We start from the raw sequence: 27,218 nt of genomic DNA on the forward strand, positions 1-27,218 counted from the left end.
CCAACAACAACAATAACATACAGACGTTACCCCTACCTTAGAAGGTCGAGATGTTATTTCCGATAGATTCTCGGCTAAAGGAAACCTCATCTTTCAACAATATCAGTCACATTCTCTTTTGAATGCAGAACAAGGAGAAGAGCTCTATAAGAAAGTCATAATCATGTTGCAAATCCTTTCTACCAACAAAACTAGTAAGTTGAAGTAAGTAACACAAACAGACCAAACTGGTAAAAACATCCTAGTATTTCTGCTCGAGTAGCAGATATCGCGAATTACTTACAGAAAAAACTGATTGTTGCAGTAAATTACAACTAGCCTTCTACCTAGGATACCTCATACAACATGCACAATCACCAAATGAAGCATTTTCTACTCATACAAAATCACCGAAAATGTTTGAAACTGTCATCTGAGTTTTCATGTAAACTACCAACCACTTCACTCCGTCTCCGATCCTTCCATTAAAATTCAGCTCAAGAAGCATTGTCTAAGAGTTTTCGCTCTATACAACATATCAAAAATAAATACCGATGAGAGTACCATCTTAAGTTTTCAAGTAGAGGCGCAACCTCTTCATGTCATCTTGGATGCAACTCACTCATGCTATGTTGCTCGACTCTTCAAAAATGCCGATGGATGTGTGTCGGATCCTTCAAAAATACACTATTTTTGAAGGATCCGACATGGGTGCGACAACATTTTTGGAGAGTTCAAGCAACTTAGGATGCAAGGGTCAGAAAAGGAAGAGACAAAGTGGATAAATTTCAGGACAACAAGCATTCTCTTCAGGTTTCACCCTCAAATAACATCTTAGTTTAGAAGTAAAGTAGCAATCATTTCACGTCATCGCTGATGCAGAGAGTCAGAAAAGGGAGAAACAAATAAAATGTAGATAGAAAGTTTGGGCACTAATATGTGCTTGTGTTTAGATTTGAGTCGGAAGCCATATCCATCAACGGACAGAAAGACTAGCTACGGATTAATAGAAACAGATTTATGTTTTACATGTTTCAAGCAGAAGCAAGAATCCGCAAGTTGAAGTGCTTCAGCACATAAGTTTTAACATAAGGTATAAAACAAAAAAATAGATCCTCATGAAGCATATCTTAGGAGGAACTATTGTTAGACTTACGTATAGTAGGCAAATAGAAAGAGCATGACACAAAACTATAGTATCTTAGAGATTGACAAGATGGTATTTAGAATTGTATCAGGCAAAAAAGCTTCCAGTTTTCACATATCAGCGAGAAAAGCAAAAGGTTTATGATACTAACTCAAGTTCCAATAAGCACGTCCTCTTTGATTCTGCACAACGAAAAGTGGCCTTATTCCAGCTTCACTCACCAGCTCAGTCATGCTGCAGGAGATCTACCTCGTACTTGTTAAGTATTTGCATTCAAACAATAAATAAAGAACCTTCAAGTTAAACAAGGGCAACATACATTTCAACCTAGAAGTAGCAACGATAAGTAAAGGAAAATATCATTCTGGATATTTGATGAAACATGCAAAAAGAGATTTAGCAGCAATACATTCAGCGAAACTAAACTTGCTGCAGAAATCTTCACAAAATTTAAGTTGAAATTTCCAAAAAGAAGAAATTATAACAGGACCGAAATAGATAAGCACATATAAATAAGCGTAAAGTCGGTTCTCAATCACAAAGCGGACCCTTCATCTGCACTCAACACCAACTTCAGCAGCACGTCTAGGCTTGTTTTTCCTTCTGCTACCATTCGGTCTGAATCCAACTGACTTTATTAAGTCATTAGAGTTAATTTTAGTTTCAACTGCATTTTCCTCCTTCACAGAATCCTTAGTTTCCACGTCTTGAGAAGGCCTCTTCCTCTTCTTTCCATCTTCGGCTACTTGGTTCTTGATATCATTATCCAAGACGGAACCTTTTGTATTCTCGCTGTCATCTCCATCCTCCACTACCTTCTCAACTCCTTCCTCCTCTATTTCATCCTTCGGTTTCTGTGGTCTACCCCTTCTCCTCACCGGTATCTTCTCTTCTTCACCACTCACAAGATCCTCACGAACAGATTGCTTCTTTGCCTTTCCTCTTCCTCTGCCCATTTTCCAAATAAGAAACCTTTGCTGGTGAAAATTCCTGCAACAAAATCTGAGCTTCAGAGGCATTAAACTCAAAGACACCAATAGAAACTGAAAGATCTTCTGAATAAAATGAAATAAACAGAAAGTTCCGGTTAAGAGGATCCCAGATGAAATCATTCATTACTAACAATAAAGACAACTTCTTTATCTTCTACAGTATCCTATACTCAAAATTAAAGTGAAAATGTAACAAAATACAAACAAATATGAGAAATGACATTTGTCACAAGTAAACAAAATTATGTCTTCACATGCAGTAGTTCAGCTCACGGCTCATTGGAACTGCTCTGTTGAAGAGGATCCCGGCACAAATAAGAACAATAGAGATGACAACTTTATCTTCTCCAGTATCCTATTCTCAACAAACCAAATACAAACAAATATGAGATACAAGATTTGTTCCAAACGAACGACATCATGTGTTCACCTCACCCTCAAATGAAAACAGAACAAAAAATACTGGTAATGATATCAAACAAGAATCCTTCGCAAATTATCAAACACAACAACTCAAACAAACCAAAACCACTAGAGAAAGAAAAGAAATTGGTCTGTATTCCAGAAAAACTAGCAATAAACAAAAGGAAATTAAATCATAACATAAAAACACAAACTTTCACCATGGGCATTTAGTAACACATGATTGAAGCTATTAACAATACAAGAAGAGTAAGTGAGCAACTCCACGATAGCTTCACACATATAAACAACAGATAGATTTCTCCCCACAGATATATTTGTTGAACGAAAAAAAAAAGAAGACAGAAAATCTTAAAAAAGATTGAATCTTTCCATAAACAGGAAACTAGAAACTATAAAGCTATATGTTCTGATGCTTTGTGAATAGAAAACATTAAACTTTCACCGTAGCAGACATACAGAAAACAACCAAAACAAACACGCTTGAAGCTATTAACAACACAAGCAGAGTGACTGAGTAACCCCATGATAGTTTCACACACATCAACAAACAGAGATATCTCCCCACATAACTATTTGTTGAACAATAAAAAGATTGAATCTTTCTATTAACCCACAAACAAGTAACTGCAAAGCTATTTGTTCTGATACTTTGGGAATTAAACTGTACACAAACTTTCACATATCGGACATTCAGTAAATGACCAAAACAAAACATGCCCGAAGCCTAAGTTGCTCGGACTCTCCAAAAATATTGCTGTACCCGTGTCGGATCCCTCAAAAATACACTATTTTTGAAGGATCCGACACGCACTCGTTGACATTTTTGAAGAATCTGAGCAACGTAGCCTGAAGCTATTAACAACACAAGAAGAGTAAGAGACTAACACCATGATAGCTTCACACACATCAACAAATAGATAGATATCTCCCACAGATATATCTATTGAACCAAAAAAAAACACTAAATCATAAAACGGTTGCATCTTTCCATAACCCACAAACAAAAAATTGGAAACTGTAAAGCTATTTGTTCTGATGCTTTGTGAATAGAAAACATAAGCTTTCACCATACCAAAAACTCAGTAAACAACCAAAACAAAACATGCCTGAAGCTACTAACAACATAAGAAAAGTGAGTAACACCGTGATAGCGTCACACGCATCAACAAATAGATAGATATCTCCCACAGATACATCTATTGAACAAAAAAAAGACACTAAATCATAAAACGATTGCATCTTTCCATAACCCCACAAACAAGAAATTGGAAACTATAAAGCTGTTTGTTCTGATGCTTTGTGAATAGAAAACATTAAGCTTTCACCATATCAGAAACCCGGTAAACAACCAAAACAAAACACTCCGGAAGCTATTAACAACACAAGAAGAGTGAGTTAGTAACCCCATGATAGCTTCACACACATCAACAAACAGATAGATATCCCCCACAGATAAAAACAGATTGAATCGTCCAATAAACCCACAAACAAGAAACTATAAGGCTAATATTCTGAAGCTTTGGTAATAGAACAATACCAAAAACACAAACTTTCACCATATCCTATATTCAGTAAACAAACCAAGAAGAGTGACTGAGTAACCTTATGATAGCTTTACACACATCAACAAACAGATACATAACTTCTCACAGATATATTAGTTGAACCAAAAAGAAATGGACATCTACATCATAAAAAGATTGAATCTTCCGATAAACCCAAAAACAAGAAACTACAAAGCAAATATTCTGATACTTTGGCAATAGAACATTACAGAAAACACAAGCTTTCACCATATCAAACATTCAGTAAACAACATTAACATGCTTGAAGTTATTAACAACACAAGAAGATTAGCTGAGTAACCCCATGATAGCTTCACACAGAGCAACAAACAGATACATATACAACAGATATACTTGTTGAACAAAAAAAAAACACTAAATCATAAGAATATTGAATCTTTCAATAAACCCAATAACAAGAAACTATAAAGCTAATATTCTGATACTTTGGGAATACAAACATTACAGAAAAACACAACTTTCACCATATCAAACATTCAGTAAACAACATTAGAAACACAACATGCTTGAAGTTATTAACAACACGAAAAGATTAACTCAGTAACCCCATGATAGCTTAATACACATCAACAAACAGATAGATATACAACAGATATACTTATTGAACAAAAACAAAAACACACTAAATCATAAGAATATTGAATCTTTCAATAAACCCACAAACAAGAAACTATAAAGCTAATATTCTGATACTTTGGTAATAGAAACATTACAGAAAAACACAAACTTTCACCATATCATACACTCAGTAAACCAAAAAAAAAACATGCTTGAAGCTATTAACAACACAAGAAGAGCTCACACACACCAACAAACGTATATATCTCTTCACAAATATATTTGTTTAGCAAAAAAAAAAAAGACACTAAATCATAAAAGGATTGAATCTTTCAATAAACCCACAAACAAGAAACTACACAAAAGCTATTTATTCTAATGCTTTGGTAAATAGAAACATACCAAAATGAATATGATTTTTCAAGAAACAGCCACCATTTTCATCCTTAATCCGAATACACAAAAGGGTCTTTTTGTATTAAAGGATACAATAGTTCTTGAAACTATTGGAACATAAAGATTATTTTGTCACTAATAATAATAGGAATTAAATTAAAAAAACTAATTTGAAATAAATTATTAGAAACTCAGATAAAAAATACTAGAAAATAGTGAAAAGCTTAACATATGAGTAGAGTTAATAAGAGAAAAATCTGTGCCATTAGAGGTTTTTTTAGAAAACAGTGGTAAAATAAGCTAAGGCAGAAGAGGCACAGCCAAAGAAGACTACAGAAGTGAAAAGAAAGAAAAATGGGACAGTAGTAGTAATAGTAGAAAATGTTCAAAAAAATATATTTTTATTATTGTTATTAAAATGGGGTTTTGGGGCAATTAGGGTAAATAAAGGATAAAGGAAGACTATGAAAAACCATGTGGTGCAGTGAATAGGGATGTTCCTTAATAAAAGATTTCGAGTTTGAGTTTTTGATATAAAAATTTTTTTAGTAGGGAGCGTTACCCCTCCGAATGGGGCCTTATCCGGTGCGAATTTAAATTAGTTGGGCTACAATGCGGATACCGAATACCGAATGAGAAATCATAAAAAAAAATCTTGGTAGATAGCGCTACCCCCGAATGGGGCCCTACTCGATGCGAATCCGGACTAATCGGGCTCCAATGGGAATACCGGACACCGGATGAGAAACCAAAAAAAAAGCGCTACCCCCGAATGGGTCCCTACTCGGTACGAATCCGAATTAGTCGAGCTCCAATGCGGGTATCGGACACCAGATGAGAAACCAAAAAAAAAAATCTTGGTAGAGAGCGCTACCCCCGAATGGGGCCCTACCCCGCGCGAATTGTGATTAATCGAACTTCAATGCGGGTACCAAACATCGGATGAGAAATAAAAAAAAAAAATCCTTGGTAGGGAGCGCTATCCCCGAATGGATCCCTAGCCGGAGCAAATCAGGATTAGTCGGACTCCAATGCAGATACCGGACACCGGATGAGAAATAAAAAAAAATCCTTGGTAAGGAGCACTACCCCAAATGGGGCCCTACTCGGCGTGAATCCGGATTAGTCGGGCTCCAATGCGGGTATCGAACACTGGATGAAAAATAAAAAAAATTCTTGGTAGGAAGCGCTACCCTCAAATAGGGCCCTACCCGGTGCGAATCCAAATTAGTTAGGCTCTAATGCGGGTACCAGATATCGGATAAGAAATTGAGATAACTTAGATGTATTTTTAACCTTAACAGTAAAGTACCCATGGAATGTTTACATATCAGACTTACTTTGAATATTTACGACTCACATACAATACGTCACATGGGAATGACATGATCCTCGAGAAGTTACGTACACGACAGCCACATGATGATCTAGGATGCATCAAATAGATCCAAGGGTGTATGACTCGATAGATATATAATAGGTAAACACGTATTTATGCCTGATATATATATATATATATATATATATCAAATCAGTTAAATACATAACACGTATTTAATCATATTTAATTAATAAGCATTTTTCACATAACAATATCACTCAGCTACGATTAATTTACATGATTTGATATAAACATCTTTAACTCTAAAAACACCCATGGAATATTTACATCAACCTTACTTTGAAAATTTACGATTCACCGACAGCACGTCACACATGAATTATGTGATCCTAGAGGAGTTACGTACATGACAGTCACGTGATGATCGAGGATGCATCAAATAGATCCAAGGGCCTATGACTCAATAGATATATAATAGGTAAACACGTATTTATACCTGATATATATATCAATTCATTAAATACATAACATGTATTTAATTATACTAGTTTAGCCGCAAGTGCCTTGCACGTGTAACATTTGATTATTTGAAATTAAATGATTTTATCCATTGCAAAGATTTTATCTAACGTTTTTATATTTATTCTTAAACTTTTTAAGTTTTTTTAAAATCAAATTTAGTTGATTTAGAATTCTTAAACTAATGAAAAAAGAATTAATTGTCATTAATTCTAATGACTTCTAATAAAGAAAGGTTTTAGCATAAGTATATTAATTAATTTTCAACTCTTATATATTAGGAAAAATAGTGATAAGACGACTTTATCTAAAACATAAACTTTAAATGAAAGACAAAAAGTTCAAACATTATTTTTAAGACTCTTCACACTTTTAATATAGTATAGATATAGATACAGATTTAATTAATAAGCATTTTTCACACAGCGATATCACTCAGCTACGATTAATTTACATGATTTGATATAAACATCTTTAACTCTAAAAACACTCATGGAATATTTATATCAACCTTACTTTAAAAATTTACGACTCACCGACAATACATCACATGTGAATGACGTGATCCTCGAGGAGTTATGTACACGACAGTCACGTGATGATCGAGGATGCATCAAATAGATCCAAGGGCCTATGACTCGATAGATATATAATAGGTAAACACGTATTTATACCCGATATGTATATCAATTCATTAAATGCATAACATGTATTTAATTATACTAGTTTAGCCGCACGTGCCTTGCACGTGTAACATTTAATTATTTGAAATTAAATGATTTTATCCATTGCAGAGATTTTATCTAACGTTTTTATATTTATTCTTACATTTTTTAAATCTTCTTAAAATCAAATTTTGTTGATTTAGAATTCTTAAACTAATGAAAAAAGAATTAGTTGTCATTAATTCTGATGACTTCTAATAAGGAAAGGCTTTAGCATAAATATATTTAATTAATTTTCAACTCTTATATATTAGAAAAAATAGTTATCTAAAGCCAAAACTTTTAATGAAAGGGAAAAAGTTCAAACACTATTTTTAAGACTCTTCACACTTTTAATATAGTATAGATATAAATATAAATATAGTTATAGATATAGATTTAATTAATAAGCATTTCCCACATAACTATATCACTTTTTTGTGATTAATTTACATGATTTGATATAAACATCCCATGCGAACAAATATTTGTATGTATGATCTATTGATATGTGTTTAAACATGTAAAACTATCACTTAATGTATTATTATTTTATTATTATTAAAATTTAAGACAAGGTAAATTTTGAATCATTTAATAGGTGTAGTTAGATGGGTAGGAAGGGGTTGAAGAATTGAAAGTATGTGATTATTTGAGGAAACATATTAATGAGTATCTCTTGGCTTAATTTGATGTTTATTAAGTGGTAAGCATACTTAAGTTTAATTAAGATGAATAATTACTTAATTTAGTATATAAACCCTTGTGTATATTAAAGAATTACATGCAAGATGATTAACTCTAACAGTTTATGTATGAAAGTCAAAAAATTGAGATAGCTTAGGCATATTTTTACTCTTATCTCTAAAAATACCCACAGAATATTTACATCAACCTTACTTTGAATATTTACAACTCACTGACAACACGTAACGCGTGAATGACGTGATCCTAGAGGAGTTACGTACACGACAGTCATGTGATGATCGAGGATGCATCAAATAAATTCAAGGGTGTATGACTCGATAGGTATATAATAGGTAAACACGTCTTTATACCTGATATGTATATAAAATCAGTAAATACATAATACGTATTTAATCATATATAATTAATAAGCATTTTCCATATACATCACTTATCTACGATTAATTTACATGATTTGATATAAACATTGAATGCTAATAAATATTTGTGTGTATGATCTATTGATATGTGTTTAAACATGTAAAACTATCACTTACTAATTAACGTATTATTTTTATTTTATTAAAATTTAAGACAAGGTAAATACTGAATCAATTAATAGGTGTAGTTAGTTGGGTAGGAAAGAGTTGAAGAATTGAAGTATGTGATTATTTGAGGAAATATATTAATGAGTATCTCGTGGCTTAATTTAATGTTTAATAAGTGGTAAACATACTTAAGTTTAATTAAGATGAAAAATTACTTAATTTATTATATAAACCTTTGTGTCTATTAAATTTAAAAATTGCATGCAAGATGATTAACAAGGCAAAACTAGAACTAATTGTGTAATATTCTTTCCTTGAAGGAAATGCACACATGTAACATGTTATGTGGTAAACTACATTCAAAATTAAAAAAAGTATGTATATATATATTTTACTTATAGTATATAATAGATATTCAATTGAAACTCCCCTGAGCAACGTACCAAACTAACAATGGTCAACTTAACTTAAAACGAAACCGAAGGAGTACTAATATTGCCACAATGAGTATAAGTTGTATGTACTAACGATGTAAATTTGTCATATTTTTAAATGTTATTTTCTTTGTTTTAAAATAATTGGCTTTCATTGACTTGACACTTTTATCAAGAAAAAATTTATTAGGAGTTTATTTTATAAAATTAATTTTATTAATTATATTTTGAAAATATAAATTTGAATATATATACTTTATTTAGTCATTTAATGATGGAGATAGTATCGAAAGACTAGTAATTTTCTTTTGATTTTATAAATAGATAAATAAATTAAAATAAATATTTTTAAGGACTGATTAAAATGAAATGAAGAAAATATTAATTTTAGAATTTTTTTTATTTTTTTTTACAATAAGTTCAAGTCATATACTTATATTATAATCGACCTTGCTTTTCCCAATAAAACGCGTGAATTTTTGTGTAGAGCAAATTGTTGGTATCCACTCACATTTGACAAGTTCTTGTACATTCACAAAAATGATTAAAATATTTTTTTTTAAGAAGTATGGAAGGGTATTTTTGTCTTTTCATAGCTGAATCAGACGTTAAGTTTAAATTATGATGATTAGCAGTAAATATTCCTTCCATCAAACAAATATGCTATTAATTTGACAAACATATAAATAATTTTATTATATCACTCTATTATAATTAATAATTAAGGATAAAATAAATAAATTATATATATTAAAATAGATATTTTGGTGTACTAAAACTCTCGTAATACGCAGGATTCGGAGAGGGTCCTATCTCAAAAGTGTATTGTACGCAACCTTATTTTATATTTTTGTCGGAGGCTATTTCCAAATCTTGAATCCCCGACCTTACGATCACATGACAATAACTTTACCAGTTACTTCAAGACTCTCCTTCGAGTAAATTGTATATTGATTTTCAAAATTTGACAAACATTGTTGGACGCCTATTTTTAGCGAACAACTTTTATTGAGGAAGGGAGTAACTCGAATAATGAATAATATTTTTTTAGTATATGATCTGATTATCCTCTCTCAACACATGTGTTAGAGTTTGTGATCCGAATTTTGTTGATTCGGCCCTAAACAGTTTGAGGTGCGATCCATGTTTGTGATATTTTGTGAGGTCTGTGGTGGTAGTGAATTTCTCCTCCTCTACCCGTGATTTTTTCCGTTAATAATTTTCACGTATATCTGTGTGTATCCATCTTGTTTTTCTTTTGCTTATCATATTATTTATTCCTGGAGTTCATAACAACATGCTTGGACGGGAGGGATATTTTTTAGTCAAAAAATAGCCGATGAATAGTTTTGTTTTATATCAAAGAGTTCAGAGTTAGTTTTGGTTATTTTTCGATGATTTATAATTTATTAAGGAATGTGTCAAGTTAACAGTAGACAAGTAAAGATGAACAAAGACACTGTACAGTAAAACTACCCCTTTAGTGGGTGTCAAATCACTAGTGGACCAGTAATATTTATGAAGATGAAATGACCAAATAGCCCTCAGTACTTTTGGGCTGTCTGTCCCTGGGCCAGGCCCCACATGTTGTGTTGGTTACAAAACAAAGACAGATGAGTGGACACTGTCAAGTGAAACATGGGCCTACATAAGCTTTCATCATTATTTGGGCTTAAGCCCAATCTATTTATTACATGACCCAAAGTCCCAACACAGGCTCTCTGGGTTATTAGGGGATTTTAAGTTCTGCGTACTGACAGTGCATTATATCTATATAACATTAGGTTACGCTATCAACAACAAGCCGATCTAGTAATTCAGGAAATAAAGTAGATAACTTGTTATAACATGTTGCATTAGACTGATTTGTAAAATACTTTTACCTTGAGTGTGGATAACTTAAAACCAACTAACAACTATTCCGTTTCGCAAAAAATGAGCTACTTTCCTTTTTAGTATGTTTTAAAAAGAACAACCCTTTCCTTTTCTGGCAACATTCTAATTCCCAACTTTCCACATGACATGTTTAAGAACACAAAATTAAAGGGTATTTTCGTACATTTTATGTAACTTTAATTTAAGACCACTATATTCAAAAACGTTTTTTATTTTCTTGAACTTCGTGTCAAGTAAAAAAAAGTCAATTCTTTTTTAGACGGGGGAGTATATTATTAGTTACATTTCTCCTTATACAACACCAGACATCCATTGAACATATAGCATGAATGTAGTACTTCTTAAGTTTTTGCATGATATTTGTGTCTCCACTTTATACTATACATGTTTTTTTTTGGGCAGTTTAATTGCTTGGGAGGCTAAATTGGCTTTAAAGAAGTGCTAATATGATCAACTTTATTTTAAATAGTAGCAGTTAACTGAAAAGAACATGTCAACCTGATGTTGTTTACATGTCATAGTAACTAATTTTAGATGGAAAATGGGAATTATCGAAGCTTTCTATAACGAAATCTTCATCATCGCGATGAAATGCTTGAGTTTCGCATCTACATGAGGCTCCTGGTGGTTTTTTGTTGTTGTTGTTGTTCAAACATTTTGGTCAGTTGTTTTCCTTGTTCTTCGATCCTCAGTTGTAATTTTCGCTGAATCTAACAACAGAAAGACACTAGCATGTTAGAAGTGTCTAAATGTATATATTTTCATGTACTAAATGTACCTCTAGTTGCTTGTGAATACGCCTCTGGACTTCTAGCTGCATATGTAGTGCTTCTTTGATTTGCATTCCACTGGAAACAAACCTGTATTAAGGTAAATTTCCACGTAAAACAATCAAGAAAACTGGTTAACATAGCTGTCGAGGACATACATTTTGCTGTCGATCAGTGTCTCATTGTCCGGGCTGTTCATCTGTTCAGATTTCCCTGTATCACAGAAACGATGTGCTGCTTTATATATCAAATTTAAACGATGTACTACTCTTTTATCGATGTAATCTACACAAGGCAGATTTATAGGAGGAAAAAAGGAAAATAATGTAGTATAGTATAATTCCTTTTCAAGTTGGAAATGCCTAAGAGGTGAGATGAAAATGTTGTTTCAATCTTCTGAGGTTCCAAAGATTTACAATTAGAATTATGCAAGGAAACAGTCTCTACAGCTTTGACTTCTTCTGGTTTTCAACAAAGCACAAGAGATTATTCTTTGTTTACAAAGAAGGTTGGTGAAGATCTGGGAGAGAGTGGTCGAGGTGAGGCTGAGACGGATAGTGTCTATTTCGGAGAACCAGTTCGGATTTATGCCCGGCCGCTCGACGACGGAGGCAATTCACCTGGTACGGAGGTTGGTGGAGCAGTATAGGGAGAGGAAGAAGGATCTGCACATGGTGTTTATCGACCTGGAGAAGGCTTACGACAAAGTCCCCAGGGAGGTGCTTTGGAGATGCTTGGAGGTGAGTGGGGTACCGCTGGCATATATCGGAGTAATTAAGGATATGTATGATGGAGCGAAAACCCAGGTGAGGACGGCGGGAGGAGACTCGGAGCATTTCACTGTCCTGACAGGATTGCATCAGGGATCTACTCTTAGTCCCTTTTTGTTTGCGTTGGTGATGGATGTGTTGACGCGGCGTATTCAAGGGGAGGTGCCGTGGTGTATGCTTTTTGCAGACGATGTAGTTTTGATAGATGAGACTCGAGGGGGTGTGAATGACAAATTAGAGGTGTGGAGGCGAACTCTTGAGTCTAAAGGGTTCAGGGTGAGCAGAAGCAAGACAGAGTATGTGGAATGCAAGTTTAATGACGTGAGGCGGGAGAATGAGGTAGTAGTGAAGCTGGAAGCTCAGGAGGTATGTAAGAGGGACAAGTTCAAGTATCTTGGGTCCGTGATCCAGAGTAACGGTGAGATTGACGAGGATGTCTCGCACCGTATTGGGGCGGGATGGATGAAGTGGAAACTCGCGCCGGGGGTGCTGTGTGATAAGAAGGTGCCGCCCAAGCTTAAAGGCACATTCTACAGGGTGGTAGTCCGTCCGGCCTTGTTGTATGGAGCGGAGTGTTGGCCAGTTAAGAACTCCCACATCCAAAAAATAAAGGTGGCAGAAATGCGGATGTTGCGCTGGATGTGTGGACTGACTAGAGGGGATAGAGTTCGGAATGAGACTATCCGGGAGAAGGTTGGTGTGACTTCAGTGGAGTGCAAGATGCGGGAAGCACGATTGAGATGGTTCGGACACGTGAAAAGGAGGGGCATGGATGCCCCGGTCCGTAGGTATGAGAGGCTAGCGTTGGATGGTTTTAGGCGGGGTAGGGGTAGGCCAAAGAAGTACTGGGGTGAGGTGGTTAGGCGGGACATGGAACAGTTACAGCTCACCGAGGACATGACCCTAGATAGGAAGGTCTGGAGGACGCGAATTACGGCAGAGGATTAGGGCCAGTTCGGGTCGCTAGTGTAGGGAATTACTTGGTGGGGGTTTTATTCTTGTCATGATTCCGTGTTCCGTGTTCCATGTTGTATTACGAATCTGTGTGCTTTCCCCTGCTTTCCTCTGCTTTATATTACTTATGGGTGCCGTATTTATGTTATGTAATCTGCTTCTGTGCTGCACTATGTGTTTGTGTGGTATCTCGTGCCTTGAACCGAGGGTCTATCGGAAACAACCTTTCTACTTCATCAGAGGTAGAGGTATAGACTGCGTACATCTTACCCCCCAGACCCCACTAGGTGGGAATACACTGGGTTTGTTGTAAAGAAGGTTGGTGATAAAATTGTCATTCTATTAGTTTATGTTGATGATTTACTGCTGACGAGGAATGATAGTGACATGATCCAGCATACAAAAGAAGTTTTACAAACAGCTTTCAAAATAAAGGATTTGGGAGAACTCAGATATTTTCTTGGGATTGAGTTTGCTAGAAACAATGATACAAACCGACAAACAAAAGATACAAATACAACCAACAACCAAACTACGGAAACAACAATAAAGCCGAGACAAGATATTAAAGACAACAATATGTAAAGATAGATAGATAGTGAGACATAAGATTATACAATAAACAAGAACCTAAGTGTGTATCAAATACAAAGACCCCTATAAACCGTATAAACAACACCACATTCTTACGAAGACCTAAAGGGAACCGGAATCCCCAAACAACCCTCGTTTCTAAACGGGTAACCAACACAACGATTCCACGTTGCCACAAGTGAATCCACAGTTGCACTAGTGATTCCACACTTGTAATAAACTCTCAAAGAGAAGTCTTTCAAAATAATATCAAAGTTGCTGAAAAATGACCTAATGAAAGCTATTTAAAAGTCTTAGGCTACACTTATTACATAGTAAATGACCAAAAGGACCTTAACGAGAGACTACACTCCATAGGCGCCTCTTTGCTCCAAGGAAATGACCAAAAGGCCCTTAATGAGAGGCGGCCTTGGAGTGTAATGAAGCACTTCTCCATGCGTCAACACTTGTGCTCTCGGGTTAGGAAACAAAGGCAAGCCTCAAGCTTGAGTCTTTATGTGTTGGTCTCCAATGATGTCGTTGAAAGCTATGATCCCCACTTGACTCTTATCAAACAAGGATGGCATCTTCATGCACTAGAGAAAATATTCATTAGAATTGATTTCAGATATGGGGCTTGCAGGTGCACCTGTTGTTACACCCATGGAGAAACATCTTAAACTCACCGCTGCTGAATTTGATCAGAGTAAGTCATCAAATGGTGGAGATTAGCTTCTGAAAGATCCTACAAGCTACCAACAACCAATTGGGAAGCTTGATACTTTACAACTACAAGACAGATATTGCATTTGCTGTGCAGAGTTTGAGTCAGTTTATGCACTCTCCAAAAAATTCACATATGAATGCAGCTATACGACCAGTGAGATATGTTAAACATGCACTGGGAATGGGAATACTAATGCTAACAACAAGTGATAATACTTTGAAGGTTTACTCTCATGTAGATTGGGGAGCCTGCATTAATAGTAGAAAATCAGTTACTGGATATCTAGTGCAACATGGTGCTTCACCTATTTTATGGAAGTTGTTAGAGTTTGTGACCCAAATTTTGTTGATCCGGCCCTGAAAAGTTAGCGGTGCGACCCATGTTTGTGATTTTTCATGGGGTCTGTGGTGATAGCGTAGGGATCGGGCCGCCCCCGCGGTATGGACCTGTATGTTTTTGGGCCTAGGATTTATTTGTACGCACGTATTATATAAGTGTAATTAGTGGGTCGTATTTGGATGTTAGAAAATACGTCATTCTCCTCATTGTACTCCTCTCCATTATAGTGAAATTACTCTGCCTCAGCCCGTGGTTTTGGGTTTCCAACAGAAGCTGAGTACAGAGCAATGCCATCATCAGTATAGCTGAATTAGCGTGGTTGATAGGATTATTTAAGGAACTTGGTACCGTGGTTAAAGTTCCTGTTTCACTCGAAACACTCTTCTCTGACAGCAGACCAGCATTGCAAATAACAGCTAATCCAGTGTTTCATGAGAGAACGAAACACATAGATACAGACTGCCACTTCACTAGAGAAAAGATTCAGGAAGGGTTGATTGTTACTGCACATCGGCCCTCAACAGAACAACTTGCAGATTTGTTTACTAAAGGACTTGAGATATCTTTACATGCACATTTGATGTCCAAACTAGGAATGAAAAATACCTTCATAGCTCCTAGTTTGGACGGGAGTGTGAAGGAGCTTAGTAAATGTGTTGATGTGCGGTAATCACTAAGCAGTGATAGTATGTGTATGCTAATTATACAATAATTGTCATTAGTGGTGAATGGAGATTTGTTAGTTAGTTAATAGTAGCGGTTGAACATTTCAAAACGCAGCATTCATAACGAAAAAAACCAAGTAGTACTTACATTTCAAAAATCATGCAATTCAAACTTGGTAATTATCTCAATCCGTCAGATTTAACGTGCGATTCATAGAAATCCTTTAATGGTGGACCTATTCTCAATCTCCTTTCACTCATCTCTTTCACCAATTCCTTAGCTTCTACAAATTTACTCCGAGTGATCAATCTGGTTGCCAATATTCCAAAGTTCTCCGCGTCCAATTTTGTGTCCCTCCCTGCATAGCTCCTAACAAACTCGATCGCCTGTTCATAATAGTTATACCTCAGAAAAGCTCCTATAATATGAGCGTGTGTGCAGTACAATGGCGCAACTCCGTCATCTAACATCCTCCTCAACAGTGCCAAAGCAGCATCCAATTTCCCTGCTCTACACGCACCTAAAACCAATGCATCGTATGTCCTTGTATCCGCGCCCAATTCTTCCTCCTCCATCTTTGCTACAACACCAGCAGCCGATGCAACATTTCCAGCAAAACAATAACCCGTCAGCATAAAATTATACGATGTCAAATCGGGAGTAATTCCGATGGATTTCATCACATCAATCACACGCCAAGCTCCTTCGAATTCCTCCTTCTTCGTTAGAGCATTAATTATGGGATGAAAAGTGACATTGTTCGGTCCGTGTCCTTCGCTCTTCGCCATGGTTTCGGCAACACGCATTGCCTCCGAAATGCAGTGCATTTTCGAGAGACGCGAAATGAGACAGTCGTAGGAACACTTCCTCGGGAAACCACTGTCTAACCTACCTATCGTTTCCAATAGAGCGTCGAGAAGAATGGATAGATTATTTGTCGAAATGAACTTGAAAGTATTGTTGGTATTGAAGAAGCCATCGCGGAAGCGCTTGTTGAGAAGGCGATGGATGGTGGCGAAATCTCCTTCTCTGCCAGCTTTGTTGATCTGCGCGTCGTAGTAACTGCAACTAGGAACGACGTCTGGGATAGCTAAAGAACATAGAAATCTCGAAGATTTTTGGCTCCAGAGCTTGCCAAGTGCTAGCATTGCTAGGTTTTTTTTTGTTCAATGGAGACAGAATTATGATGAGATGTGGGAAAGATTGTTCGATTCTGAGGGCCTTATAATTTGGGCCATTTCCGAAAGACGGGAAGCCGCCTCCTTTATGCGTCCATGGGCCGAAGCCCATTTACTATTCACACACACCGAGAAATGGGAAAATTGACACACCGAGAACAATCAAAGTGACGGTGGTGGTGAGGACGAACGACGGAGGGGTGGAGTAGTCAAGGTGGCGGTGATGGTGCGGACGAATGACGGAGGGAGGATTTTATGTATCAATCATAAGTAAATTTAACAATCAGTTGTTAGATTTTCGACGATAATGACCAAAGTCGCGGTGGTGGTGAGGACGAACGAAGGAGGGGCTGAGATAGCCAAGCGGCAGTGATGGAGCGGACGAATGGCGGAGGGAGGATTATATGTATCAATCATAAGTAAATTGAACAACTAGTTATTAGATTTTCGACGATAACAATCAAAGTGGCGATGGTGGTGAGGACGAACGACGGAGGGGTAGGTAGCCAAGGTGACGGTGATGGTGCGAACGAATGACGACATATGTATCAAATAAATGTATTTAATACATCAATATATATATATATATATATATATATATATATAAACAAAAACTAGTATATTCTTTTCATAATTTTAAGGATAATGCAAATATTTTTTGTTAATTTAATAGTTTCACCATCCTCGTTCAGTTTGGATATTTCTTAATTGATACAAATGGTACTTTTATTTAATTCCGTGATATATTTTATATGTGCACCATTAATACATTTTATTCTGTGAGAAAACATATGTAACCGTGATATAATCGTATAAATAACATATATTGGTATTGTTAATCAGTTATCAAAATATATACATTACCAGTATGATACATTTGTTGTTAGAATACTAGTGATACATATAACATATACTTTGTGATAGTGATTTATATTTTTTAATTTATTTATAACTGTTTGATACATTTAACATATGTAAATTATTTATTTTGGTGTGAGATTGAATTTTTAATGGTTAGTGAGTAATTTTACGAAATGTATCATTGTGATACTGAAACCAGATGTATCATTTCCACGATTTGTCCCTAATTTTATTTCCCGTAATAATTGAAAATTAGTTACTTCCTTATTTAACGAACCACTAAATTACAAATGTATCACAATGCATCTGTATCAGGGCTAAAAATATGTATCATAAGTATTAAAATTCGGGACATAATGTAATTAAATAAAATTATGGAAAAAAGTGTTAGAACCCATTAAAAATTCGAGATTTATGTAAGTCACATAATTTTATTCTTAAAATAGTTTCACTCACATAATTTTCTTTATTTTCTTGAACTTCGTAACAAATCATTTTTTTTAAAACGGGAGAGTATATTATTAGTTACATTTCTCCTTATACACACAAAGACATCCATTGAACATATAGCATGAATGAAGTACTTCAAGTTTTTTGCAAGATATTGGACGTGGCCCTTGGTAGGAAGGCGTGGAGGACACGGTTAGGATAGAGGATTAGTGAGTAGGAGTTCATCCGTCATAACAGGTAGAGTGTTTTTGTGTGTATCTACGTATGTAGTTGCTTGTTAGTGGTGTTTTGGTGTTGTCTTCAATTTCGAATAGATAGTTTATAGTATTACCTTGTGGGTGCCTTGTTTTCATTATTATGTAACCGTATGTTATCCCATTTTTGTTGCATGCTTTTATGTTTGTTTGCTGGTTATATTGTTCTCTGTCCGGAGCCGGGGGTCTATCGGAAACAACCTCTCTACTTCATCTGAGGTAGTGGTTTGGACTGCATACACATCACCCTCCCCAGACCCCACCTTGTGGGTATACCGTATAAAACTGGGTATGATGTTGTTGTTGTTGCTGTATTTGTGCCTGCCTTTTATACTATACATTTTTTTGCACTGTTTAATTGCTTGAGAGGCTAAACTAGCTTCAAAGAAGTGCTAACATGATCAACTTTCTTTCAAATAGTAGATGTTAACTGAAAAGAAAATGTCAACCTGATGCTGTTTACATGTCATAGTAACTTATTTTAGATGCAAAATGGAAATTATCGAAGCTTTCTATAGCGAAATCCTCATCTTCGCGATGAAATGCTTGAACTTCGCGTCTACATGGGGCTCCTGGTTGTTTGTTGTTGTTGTTGTTCAAATATTTTCGTCAGTTGTTTTCCTTGTTCTTCGATCTTCAGTTGTGACTTTCGCTGACTCTAACAACAGAAAGACAAAAGGATTTAGATAGATTGCCTCGATACTGTATCAGCTCGATCTAAGCATATTAGAAGTGTCTAAATGTACCTCTAGTTGCTCGTGAATACGCCTCTGGACTTCTAGTGCTTCTTTCATTTGCATTGCACTGGAAACAAACGTGTAGTAAGGTAATTTTCCAGCTAAAATAATCAAGAAAATTGGTTAATATAGTTGTCGAGGACATACATTTTGCTGTCGATCTGTGTCTCATTATTCGGGCTGTCCATTTTTTCAGATTTCCCTGCGTCATAGGAAGGAGGAAACTCTCATTTCCAAGAAAAGTTAACGATTTTCAACTATATTAGCGCCAGAGGAGCCAGGATTTCAAGTAAGGGTGTTCAATATTCAAAGAAAACTAAGTCGAAGGGGGGTCCCAACACCTACTATAACCACATAAAAAATAATTTTAATCATGTATAAATAGTATATTTTTCTGTCGACGGGGGTTCGGATGAACCCCCTAAAGAGGGCTGGCTCCGCCTCTGATTAGCGCACTTTATATCAACTAAATCGTTACCAAAATCAGGTAAAGGTTTTGCAGAACTTGAGAAGTGGTAAGTCCCTTCGAAATGTTATTTGAAAGAGAATGAGCGCGCTCGTTGCATAGGAACTAAGGAGATAAGGTGCAATCTCTCGTACTACTCTTTTGTCTACACAAGGCAGCTTTATAGGAGGAGAAAAGGTAAACAATGTAGTATAGTATAATTCCTTTTCGAGTTGGAAATGCCTAAGTGAGAGGAAAATGTTGTTTCAATCTTCTGAGGTTCCAAAAATTTCAATAGATTTTATCATTAGAATTGTGCAAGGAAACAGTCTCTCGTCTCACCTTGTGTTATTCGTCATGTTGTTGCTTCTGTGTTTTTGTCTTTTTATGCAGATGGACGGATAGACAACATAAGGAACCTATGCAGACCAAAGGATGGAAAATTGCTCGCTATTAGCAATTCTAGATATAGGATGTGTATATATCTTGTTGCACAAAATGGTATAACTCGAATAAAACAGCGTGAAGAAGAAGGGAAAAGATGAAATTTGAACTTCAGACTCGAAGGTTTGAACTTGAGATGTTTTGGTCTAAAGTTAGGCTTAACTAGTTTTGATTTTTAGACCTCAATCGCATTGGTATGAAGTTGAAACTGACTAAGCCTAACTTCAGATCTTTGTATCTGACGTTCACATTTTGAACTTTAAAATTTAACTCCAAACATTTCTGTCTATAGCCTTGGAAACAGCCTTTGGCAGAAATGCAAGGTAAGGCTGCGTACAATACACCCTTGTGGTGGACCCTTATTCGGACACCGCGCATAGTGGTAGCTTTAGTGCACCGGGCTGCCCTTTTTTACATTTCGGTCTATAGCCAAGCTTGTTTAGCTCCTGACTTCATATCCAAAAGACTGAAGTTGAAGTTTAGACCTGCAATATTCAGGCCTGCAAGTCTATGACAATCTTAGCGCTAGCGACTAGCGAGAGCCCATTCAATAAGCTTAGTACAGTGATGTTTCAAAGATCCAAAAGATCTGTGGTTCGCGTGACATTAAGCCCAACTTTACAATGTGCAGCAAGTGAGTCATTTCCATCAACCAAGGGGTGCACCGCGATGTTTGGGATCCTTACAACTTTTAACCATACATCACAAGTTCAAGGCTTTGCGAAAAATTGAAACTTCATCATCGAGCATTCATTTGGCAACTACTTATGACTGAAGGAAATTCTGCCAAACAATATGACGGTGAGAATTGAATTGCTCCTACCGTCTCCCCTGATCTCCCAGCGTAACAGAAAAAAGTCATCTCACTAAACGTTAAAGCTTGAAGCGCAAAGTTCTCATATACATTGTCACACTTGAGGCAAACTACAGAGAAGAAAAGACAGAATTTAGCGTATTACAACTTACAAGATCACCTTATTAAATAACTATCATTAGACAATTTTGTACTTATGCACACACCAGAGAACCATTGAATATATAGCATGAATGTAGTACTTAAGTTTTTGCATGATATTGTGTCTGCCCTTTGTACTATACGTTGTTTGTGTAGTTTGCTTGTAAGGCAAATTAGCTCTACAGAAAGCTAATATCAACTATCTGAAAAAATGTCAAACAAATGTTGTTTCCATGTCATTGTAGCTTATTTTAGATTGGAAATGGGAATTATCGAAGCTTTCTGCAACGAAAACTTCATCTTCGTGTGGGCTGAACGGATCAGCATGAGATGAAATGCTTGAATTCCGCGTCTCCAAGAGGCTCCTGGTTGTTTGTTGTTGTTGTTCAAATATCTTCTTCAGTTGCTCCCCTTGTTCTTCGATCCTCAACTGTAACTTTCGCTGAATCTAGCAACAGAAAGACGATTGGATTCATAAAACATTGCCTTGAAATTGATTTCAACCAAGAATCAGAACTCACAGTGGCATATAATCGAAACACTTTTAGCGCCATACATGCTAGAGATGGCTAAATTTACATCCTTATGTGTACTAAATGTTATTTGTTATACTGTTATTGGTCCTAAGCCGGGGGTTTATCGGAAACAGCCTCTCTACTTCTCTTGAGGTAGTGGCATGGTCTGCGTACACTCTACCCTCCCCAGACCCCACTAGGTGGGAATACACTAGGTATGTTGTTGTTGTTGTTGTTATGTGTACTAAATGTACCTCTAGTTGGTCGTGAAGACGCCTCTGGACTTCTAGCTGCATATGCAGTGCTTCTTTGATTTGCATTCCACTGAAAAGAAATCTGGATTAAGGTAAATTTCGGGCTAAAGTAGTCACGAAAATTGGTTAAGATAGTTGCAAAGAACATACGTTTTGCCGTCGATCTGTGTCACGTTATTCTGTTTGTCCATTTTCTCAGTTTTTCCTGCATCATCATAAAGAGATGGAAACTTTAAGATTAAGTACTTAACATGTTATGGCAAAACTGAGTAGCATTTTCCACAAGCAAAGTCAAAATTAACAATGAGGGTGCTTCATGTTGCAATGTGATTTACAAGTGTATATCTAAGGTGATATGTATGAGGTTGAAACAAGTGCTTCCTAGTTTGATAGATCGCACGCAAGCAGCCTTTGTGGAAGGGAGGTCACTGATTCACAATGTCTTAATATGCCATGATTTGTAAAGGCATTATACGAGGAGAACTTCACCCAGATGTTTGATGAAGATAGATTTAAGGAAAGCTTATGATATGATGAGTTGGAAGTTTATGATATGGTTTTCCAGAATCATTCACTAACATGGTTATGACTTGTGCGACTACAACTAAATTCTCAGCGGAAGTGAATGGAGAGGGGAATGGATATTTTGAGGGAAAAAGGGGTCTCAGACAAGGTGAGTACGCTACCTGATTTTCAGTATCATCCAATGTGTGAAGGGATTAAACTTACTCACTTAATATTTACTGATCACCTTATGATATTTTGTAAAGGGGATGTCAACTCAATCGGTAGAGTAACGGAGGCTTTAGATCATTTCAGCAGAGTGACTGACTGGTTTACTTGCAAATTTGGACAAATCTAACATTTTTATGGCAGGGGTGGAGGATGCAGTCAAGCAACTAATCCTGGACAGAACTGGTTTTAGTTTGGGCACTCTTCCTATCAAGTATTTAGGCCTTCCACTTTCCTCAAAGAAGTGGACAAAAATGGAGTGCAAGCAGTTAGTGGAGAAGATTACAACTAGAATACAAACTGCATATGCAAAGCATTTGTCTTATGCAGGCAGATTACAAATTGTTATGGCAGTTCTTTTCTCCATTTTTAATTTCTGGGGGAGCTGTTTTCATATTGCCACAGTGTGTGTTGAAGGATATAGTTAGAAAATGCAGGGATTTTTTGACAGCTGAGAAGAGGAGGGAGATAGCACTGGTATCTTGGGATCAAGTGTGTCTCCCAATGAAAAATGGAGGGCTAAATGTGAATGGATGTTGTAATTGGAACATTGCTTCAGTAGGAAAATTATTATGGCAAGTGGCTATGAAGGTCGATGTGTTGTGGGTGAATGGAGTCTATATGAAGAATAATGGGAATATATGGGAGCATGTAGCACCAGCTAATTGTAGCTCATATTGAAAGAAACTTAATGCTTTGAAATAGCAGATGGCACATTGGTGTCATGATGGAAGGTATCTACTTACTCCTAAAGGTACTTATTCACAGATGCCATGATGGTTGTGTTTTCCTGTTTACTTGAGCTTTAGGTGTTCATGGCATCCATGTAGGGAGTTTAAACAACACCAGAGCCTTTTTTTTATAGGTTGTAATAATCCTTTTGCTTGTTATGATAATATTTCACAGTTTTACCAAAAACAAAACAAAACAATGACGGTGATTTTAACAAGGTCTTAAGTTTGTATTTTGCTGTAAATATCACATTTAAACAACAACTACTATGCCTGAGTACCAAACAAGTGACGGCTGGCTAGTTGAATCCCCGCTTCTTCATATAAGCTCATTTCATATCTAGTATGATGCTAAATAAAGTAAAAGTGAAATGCCTAAGAATTAAGATGAAAATGTTGTTTCAAGTTCCGAAGTCCATAACAGATTTTAGGATTAGCATATTTGCGTATGAAATAGTCTCTCCTTTTGTCGTGTTGGATCCAAAACAGTAAGGAAGAGAAGATTTTTACGCGATGGTCTATAGGAGAATACTTCGATGTGGTTGAAGGGACATGTTAAGGATCTCCTATTTAGCGAACCATATTTCACTCGCATAAAACAAGCTGCATGGATATAACTCTTGAAGGATTATATATCATGTAATGAAGCATAATCAAGAGTTCAAGCAGTGAATTAGCTATCGATGCTTGTGTCCTATATATCACTTGAAAAATGTTTCTTCGTAAACATGAAGTTTAATTCAGATAATACATACCTTCTGTCGATTCAGGGATGAACTTTGCATTTCGATATTTCTAGTCAAAACAAGAAGAAAAAACTTTTGCTTCAGAATTTTGTCTAAATACAAAAAAGTGTTCCAAGAAAGTGTTTCATTCATATTAACAAGTACCTGAAGATGACTTTTTACATGAAAAATGGTTAAGCCTTCTGAATCCATCAGCTTTAGTATTGCCTTTGGCGTCGCCTCTGGCAGATGAAGGAAAGAACAATCAATCCATAGAAACAAAAACTAAGAAGATCGATAAGAGACGTGTAAAATGACTTACTGTCAGCTCCTCCAAGACGGTTTACACACTCAACAAATCGATCGTGGAGATCCTGAGTCCACCTGATTCGTGTCTTACTCGATAAAGATCCTCCTGAACATCCAGAGTTGTTATAACTATTTGCTGATTGACTTCCAGATTGTTGCCTTATATGTACCAAGTTAAAACCACATGTATTATTTGAGACCTGTGGGAACATAAAGAGGAGTTTTCACTTCTCTATAACAACAGTTCACTATAACGGCCAAGTTTTCTTTGCAACAGACTTTCATAAAAGGGCAACCCGGTGCACTAACGCTACCGCTATGCGCGGTGTCCGGGGAAGGGCCCCACCACAAGGGTGTATCGTACGCAGCCTTACCTTGCATTTCTGCTAGAGGCTGTTTCCAAGGCTTGAACCCGTGACCTTCTGGTCACATGGATATTACGTTAGTACACATGGACATTTTACCTTGCAACAGACTTTCATATTACGTTATATTATATGTTATAGATAACACATCTTTGCGATAGCAGCCAAAACATTATAGAGAGATTTGACTGTATTATGTAGACAAGAATCAAGTGAAAGTACTTACACCATAGTCTTGATTTCCTTGAAAAGTCATCGAAGCAGCAGGCTGCCTGTTTGAACTATCAATTTCTCTAAACAACTTACTCTTAAGAAGCAAAACCCTCTCTTTTTCTGATAGATTACTAAAAGGATTTCCATAGAGTCCATGAGAATCAAGTGGTCTGATGAATGATGGCATTGAAATCCTTGGAATATCGGTGTCAACTCGTGCTGATGATGAAGTGACCAAGAATCCATTTCCACATTGCTGAGTAAACGCCGCTACTTGAGGATCATGATTCTTTGACAGTTGAGAACAACTATTGTTGTTATTGTTGTCTTGGTATTCATATTGTGTTAATCCAAGGTACCTCTCAGTAGCAAAAAAACCTGAAGGTGATGATCCGATTCGACTTATCATACTTCTTGATGATGATGATGAATCATTACTAGGCCACAAATTTTGCTGCTGCTGTTGCTGTTGGTGATCATTTTCCGGCTGAAAACAAAATCCCATCTGTGGGAATTCCAAGTTGTAATCACTTGGTAACTCATAGTTCTGAATACTCATTTTTTTCGCGAAAAGTAAACAAGTCAAGATCAAGAACAATGCAATATACACACAAGGGGTGTTTCTGTTTCAATGTCTCAACAACACAAACTGCATTTCTTCGCCTGATATCGATCGATGAGTGACTAAATTAAACGCGGAAATCAAGAACTGAGTTGATGAAGATTCTGGAAATGCAAATGACTCCATATACATGATATATAAGAATATGAATATGTCAACATGTTAAATGCCAAATGCCAACTAATTTAAAATATTCTGTAAATGTAGATAAGGAATGAACAAATGATAAGACCAAGGTTCAAAAACATTTTACAAGATGAACTATTTACTACTATATATATATATATAACTGGACTAACTGGTAAAGTTGCTGCCATGTGACCAGGAGGTCACGAGTTCAAGCCTTTACTACTATATATAACTGGACTAACCGGTAAAGTTGTTGCCATGTGACCCGGAGGTCACGAGTTCAAGCCTTGGGCAAAAATTCAAGGTAAGACTGCGTACAATTCACCGTTATGGTGGGCCCTTTCCCGAACACCGCACATAGCGGTAGCTTTAGTGCACCGGGCTGCCCTTTATATATATAACTGGATTTTGTCCCTTACAACAGCAAGTGATAATATAAGTGTCCTCTTCAGTATTGTTCTTAAACTATTTAAAATGAAAAGTGAAAAAGATATTTGATAGAATTTTCTTAAAAGGAGGGAATATAAGGTTTAAACAATTCATTTTAGCATCATTTAGATGAAAAAAGAATATAGTTCTTATGAGTGCATCTGTCAACATAATTAACTTCATCAAGAATAATAATCTATCAAGCTTAATTAATAATTATATTCTGAAATTCATGTAGTGGTTCAATCCTAGAAACGTCCTTACAGTATAGTTATATAAAAAGAAAAAAGGAAGTTCCATGCACTAATAAGCATCTCGTATTCATGCAAGATTCGGAGAATGGTCGCACCCTAACTTGATACGAGCATCAGTGACTCGAACATGTGACCTTTTGGTCACACCAGTGGCGTAACCAGAATTTTCATTGAGGGGTTCAGAAGTATATATACAACTAGTCGAAGGGGTTCAACATCTATTATATATGCATAAAAAAATATTTTTAACATACAAAAATAGTATAAAAACAATATTATTTTCCGTCGAAGGGGGTTCGGATGAACCCCAGGAGCAAAGGTGGCTCCGCCACTATATATATATATATATAGTGACGGAACCAGGATTTTCACCAAGGGGTTCACAAGTGAACATACCAACTAACCGAATGGGGTTCAACATCTAATGTATCTACATAAAAATTAATTTTAACCATATAAATAGAGTATACGTTTCCGCCGAAGGGGGTTCGGATGAACCCCCTATCTAAAGGGTAGATCCGCCACTGTATATATATAGTATAAAAATAGTATAATTTTTGGTCGAATAGGTTCAAAAGAACCTTCTGGAGCAAAGGTGGCTCC

The 27,218-nt window shown here is 36.2% G+C and overlaps 3 protein-coding genes and 1 long non-coding RNA gene across 15 annotated transcripts; all 4 read right to left on the minus strand.

Annotated features, from left to right (window-relative positions):
* Window positions 1-1,473: 1,473 nt before the first annotated feature.
* Window positions 1,474-5,488, minus strand: LOC107843939. Of its 4 annotated transcripts, none has more exons than XM_016688383.2 (3): window positions 5,091-5,488; window positions 2,373-2,473; window positions 1,474-2,116 (listed from the first exon to the last, which is right to left on the minus strand). In XM_016688383.2, exons 2-3 carry the CDS (start codon window positions 2,396-2,398, stop codon window positions 1,678-1,680), a joined length of 465 nt encoding a protein of 154 aa, XP_016543869.1. In that variant the 5' UTR covers window positions 2,399-2,473; window positions 5,091-5,488; the 3' UTR covers window positions 1,474-1,677. The 4 variants fall into 4 exon arrangements, with proteins under 4 accessions (XP_016543869.1, XP_047253439.1, XP_016543871.1 ...); XM_047397483.1 differs by having other exon boundaries at window positions 2,392-2,473; window positions 5,091-5,426; XM_016688385.2 differs by lacking the exon at window positions 2,373-2,473 and having other exon boundaries at window positions 1,474-2,128.
* A 6,361-nt stretch (window positions 5,489-11,849) lies between these two features.
* LOC107843942 (pentatricopeptide repeat-containing protein At3g56030, mitochondrial) lies at window positions 11,850-17,244 on the minus strand. 9 transcript variants are annotated; one of them, XR_007045521.1, is made up of 4 exons: window positions 16,161-17,244; window positions 12,143-12,197; window positions 11,993-12,062; window positions 11,850-11,924 (listed from the first exon to the last, which is right to left on the minus strand). XR_007045521.1 is itself a non-coding variant. In XM_047397489.1 (2 exons), the coding sequence occupies exon 1, from the start codon at window positions 17,159-17,161 to the stop codon at window positions 16,193-16,195; it is 969 nt and encodes a 322-aa protein (XP_047253445.1). In that variant the 5' UTR covers window positions 17,162-17,219; the 3' UTR covers window positions 11,850-12,074; window positions 16,161-16,192. The 9 variants fall into 9 exon arrangements, 5 of the variants coding, with proteins under 5 accessions (XP_047253445.1, XP_047253444.1, XP_047253443.1 ...); XR_007045523.1 differs by having other exon boundaries at window positions 11,993-12,074; window positions 16,161-17,219; XR_007045524.1 differs by lacking the exon at window positions 12,143-12,197 and having other exon boundaries at window positions 11,993-12,074; window positions 16,161-17,219.
* Window positions 17,245-19,210: 1,966 nt separating this feature from the next.
* On the minus strand, window positions 19,211-20,151 carry LOC107843943. Its single transcript, XR_001666529.2, has 4 exons — window positions 19,972-20,151; window positions 19,641-19,695; window positions 19,503-19,560; window positions 19,211-19,414 (listed from the first exon to the last, which is right to left on the minus strand). It is a non-coding gene; the product is annotated as an uncharacterized LOC107843943 (long non-coding RNA).
* Window positions 20,152-21,357: 1,206 nt separating this feature from the next.
* LOC107843940 (myb family transcription factor PHL5) lies at window positions 21,358-26,051 on the minus strand. The gene is made up of 7 exons (XM_016688386.2): window positions 25,195-26,051; window positions 24,617-24,803; window positions 24,460-24,536; window positions 24,325-24,364; window positions 22,257-22,311; window positions 22,107-22,176; window positions 21,358-21,785 (listed from the first exon to the last, which is right to left on the minus strand). The coding sequence occupies exons 1-7, from the start codon at window positions 25,738-25,740 to the stop codon at window positions 21,552-21,554; spliced, it is 1,209 nt and encodes a 402-aa protein (XP_016543872.1). The 5' UTR covers window positions 25,741-26,051; the 3' UTR covers window positions 21,358-21,551.
* Window positions 26,052-27,218: the final 1,167 nt, after the last annotated feature.

This window comes from Capsicum annuum, chromosome 10, assembly GCF_002878395.1.
Source record: "Capsicum annuum cultivar UCD-10X-F1 chromosome 10, UCD10Xv1.1, whole genome shotgun sequence".
In the NCBI taxonomy this organism is placed as follows: domain Eukaryota; kingdom Viridiplantae; phylum Streptophyta; class Magnoliopsida; order Solanales; family Solanaceae; genus Capsicum; species Capsicum annuum.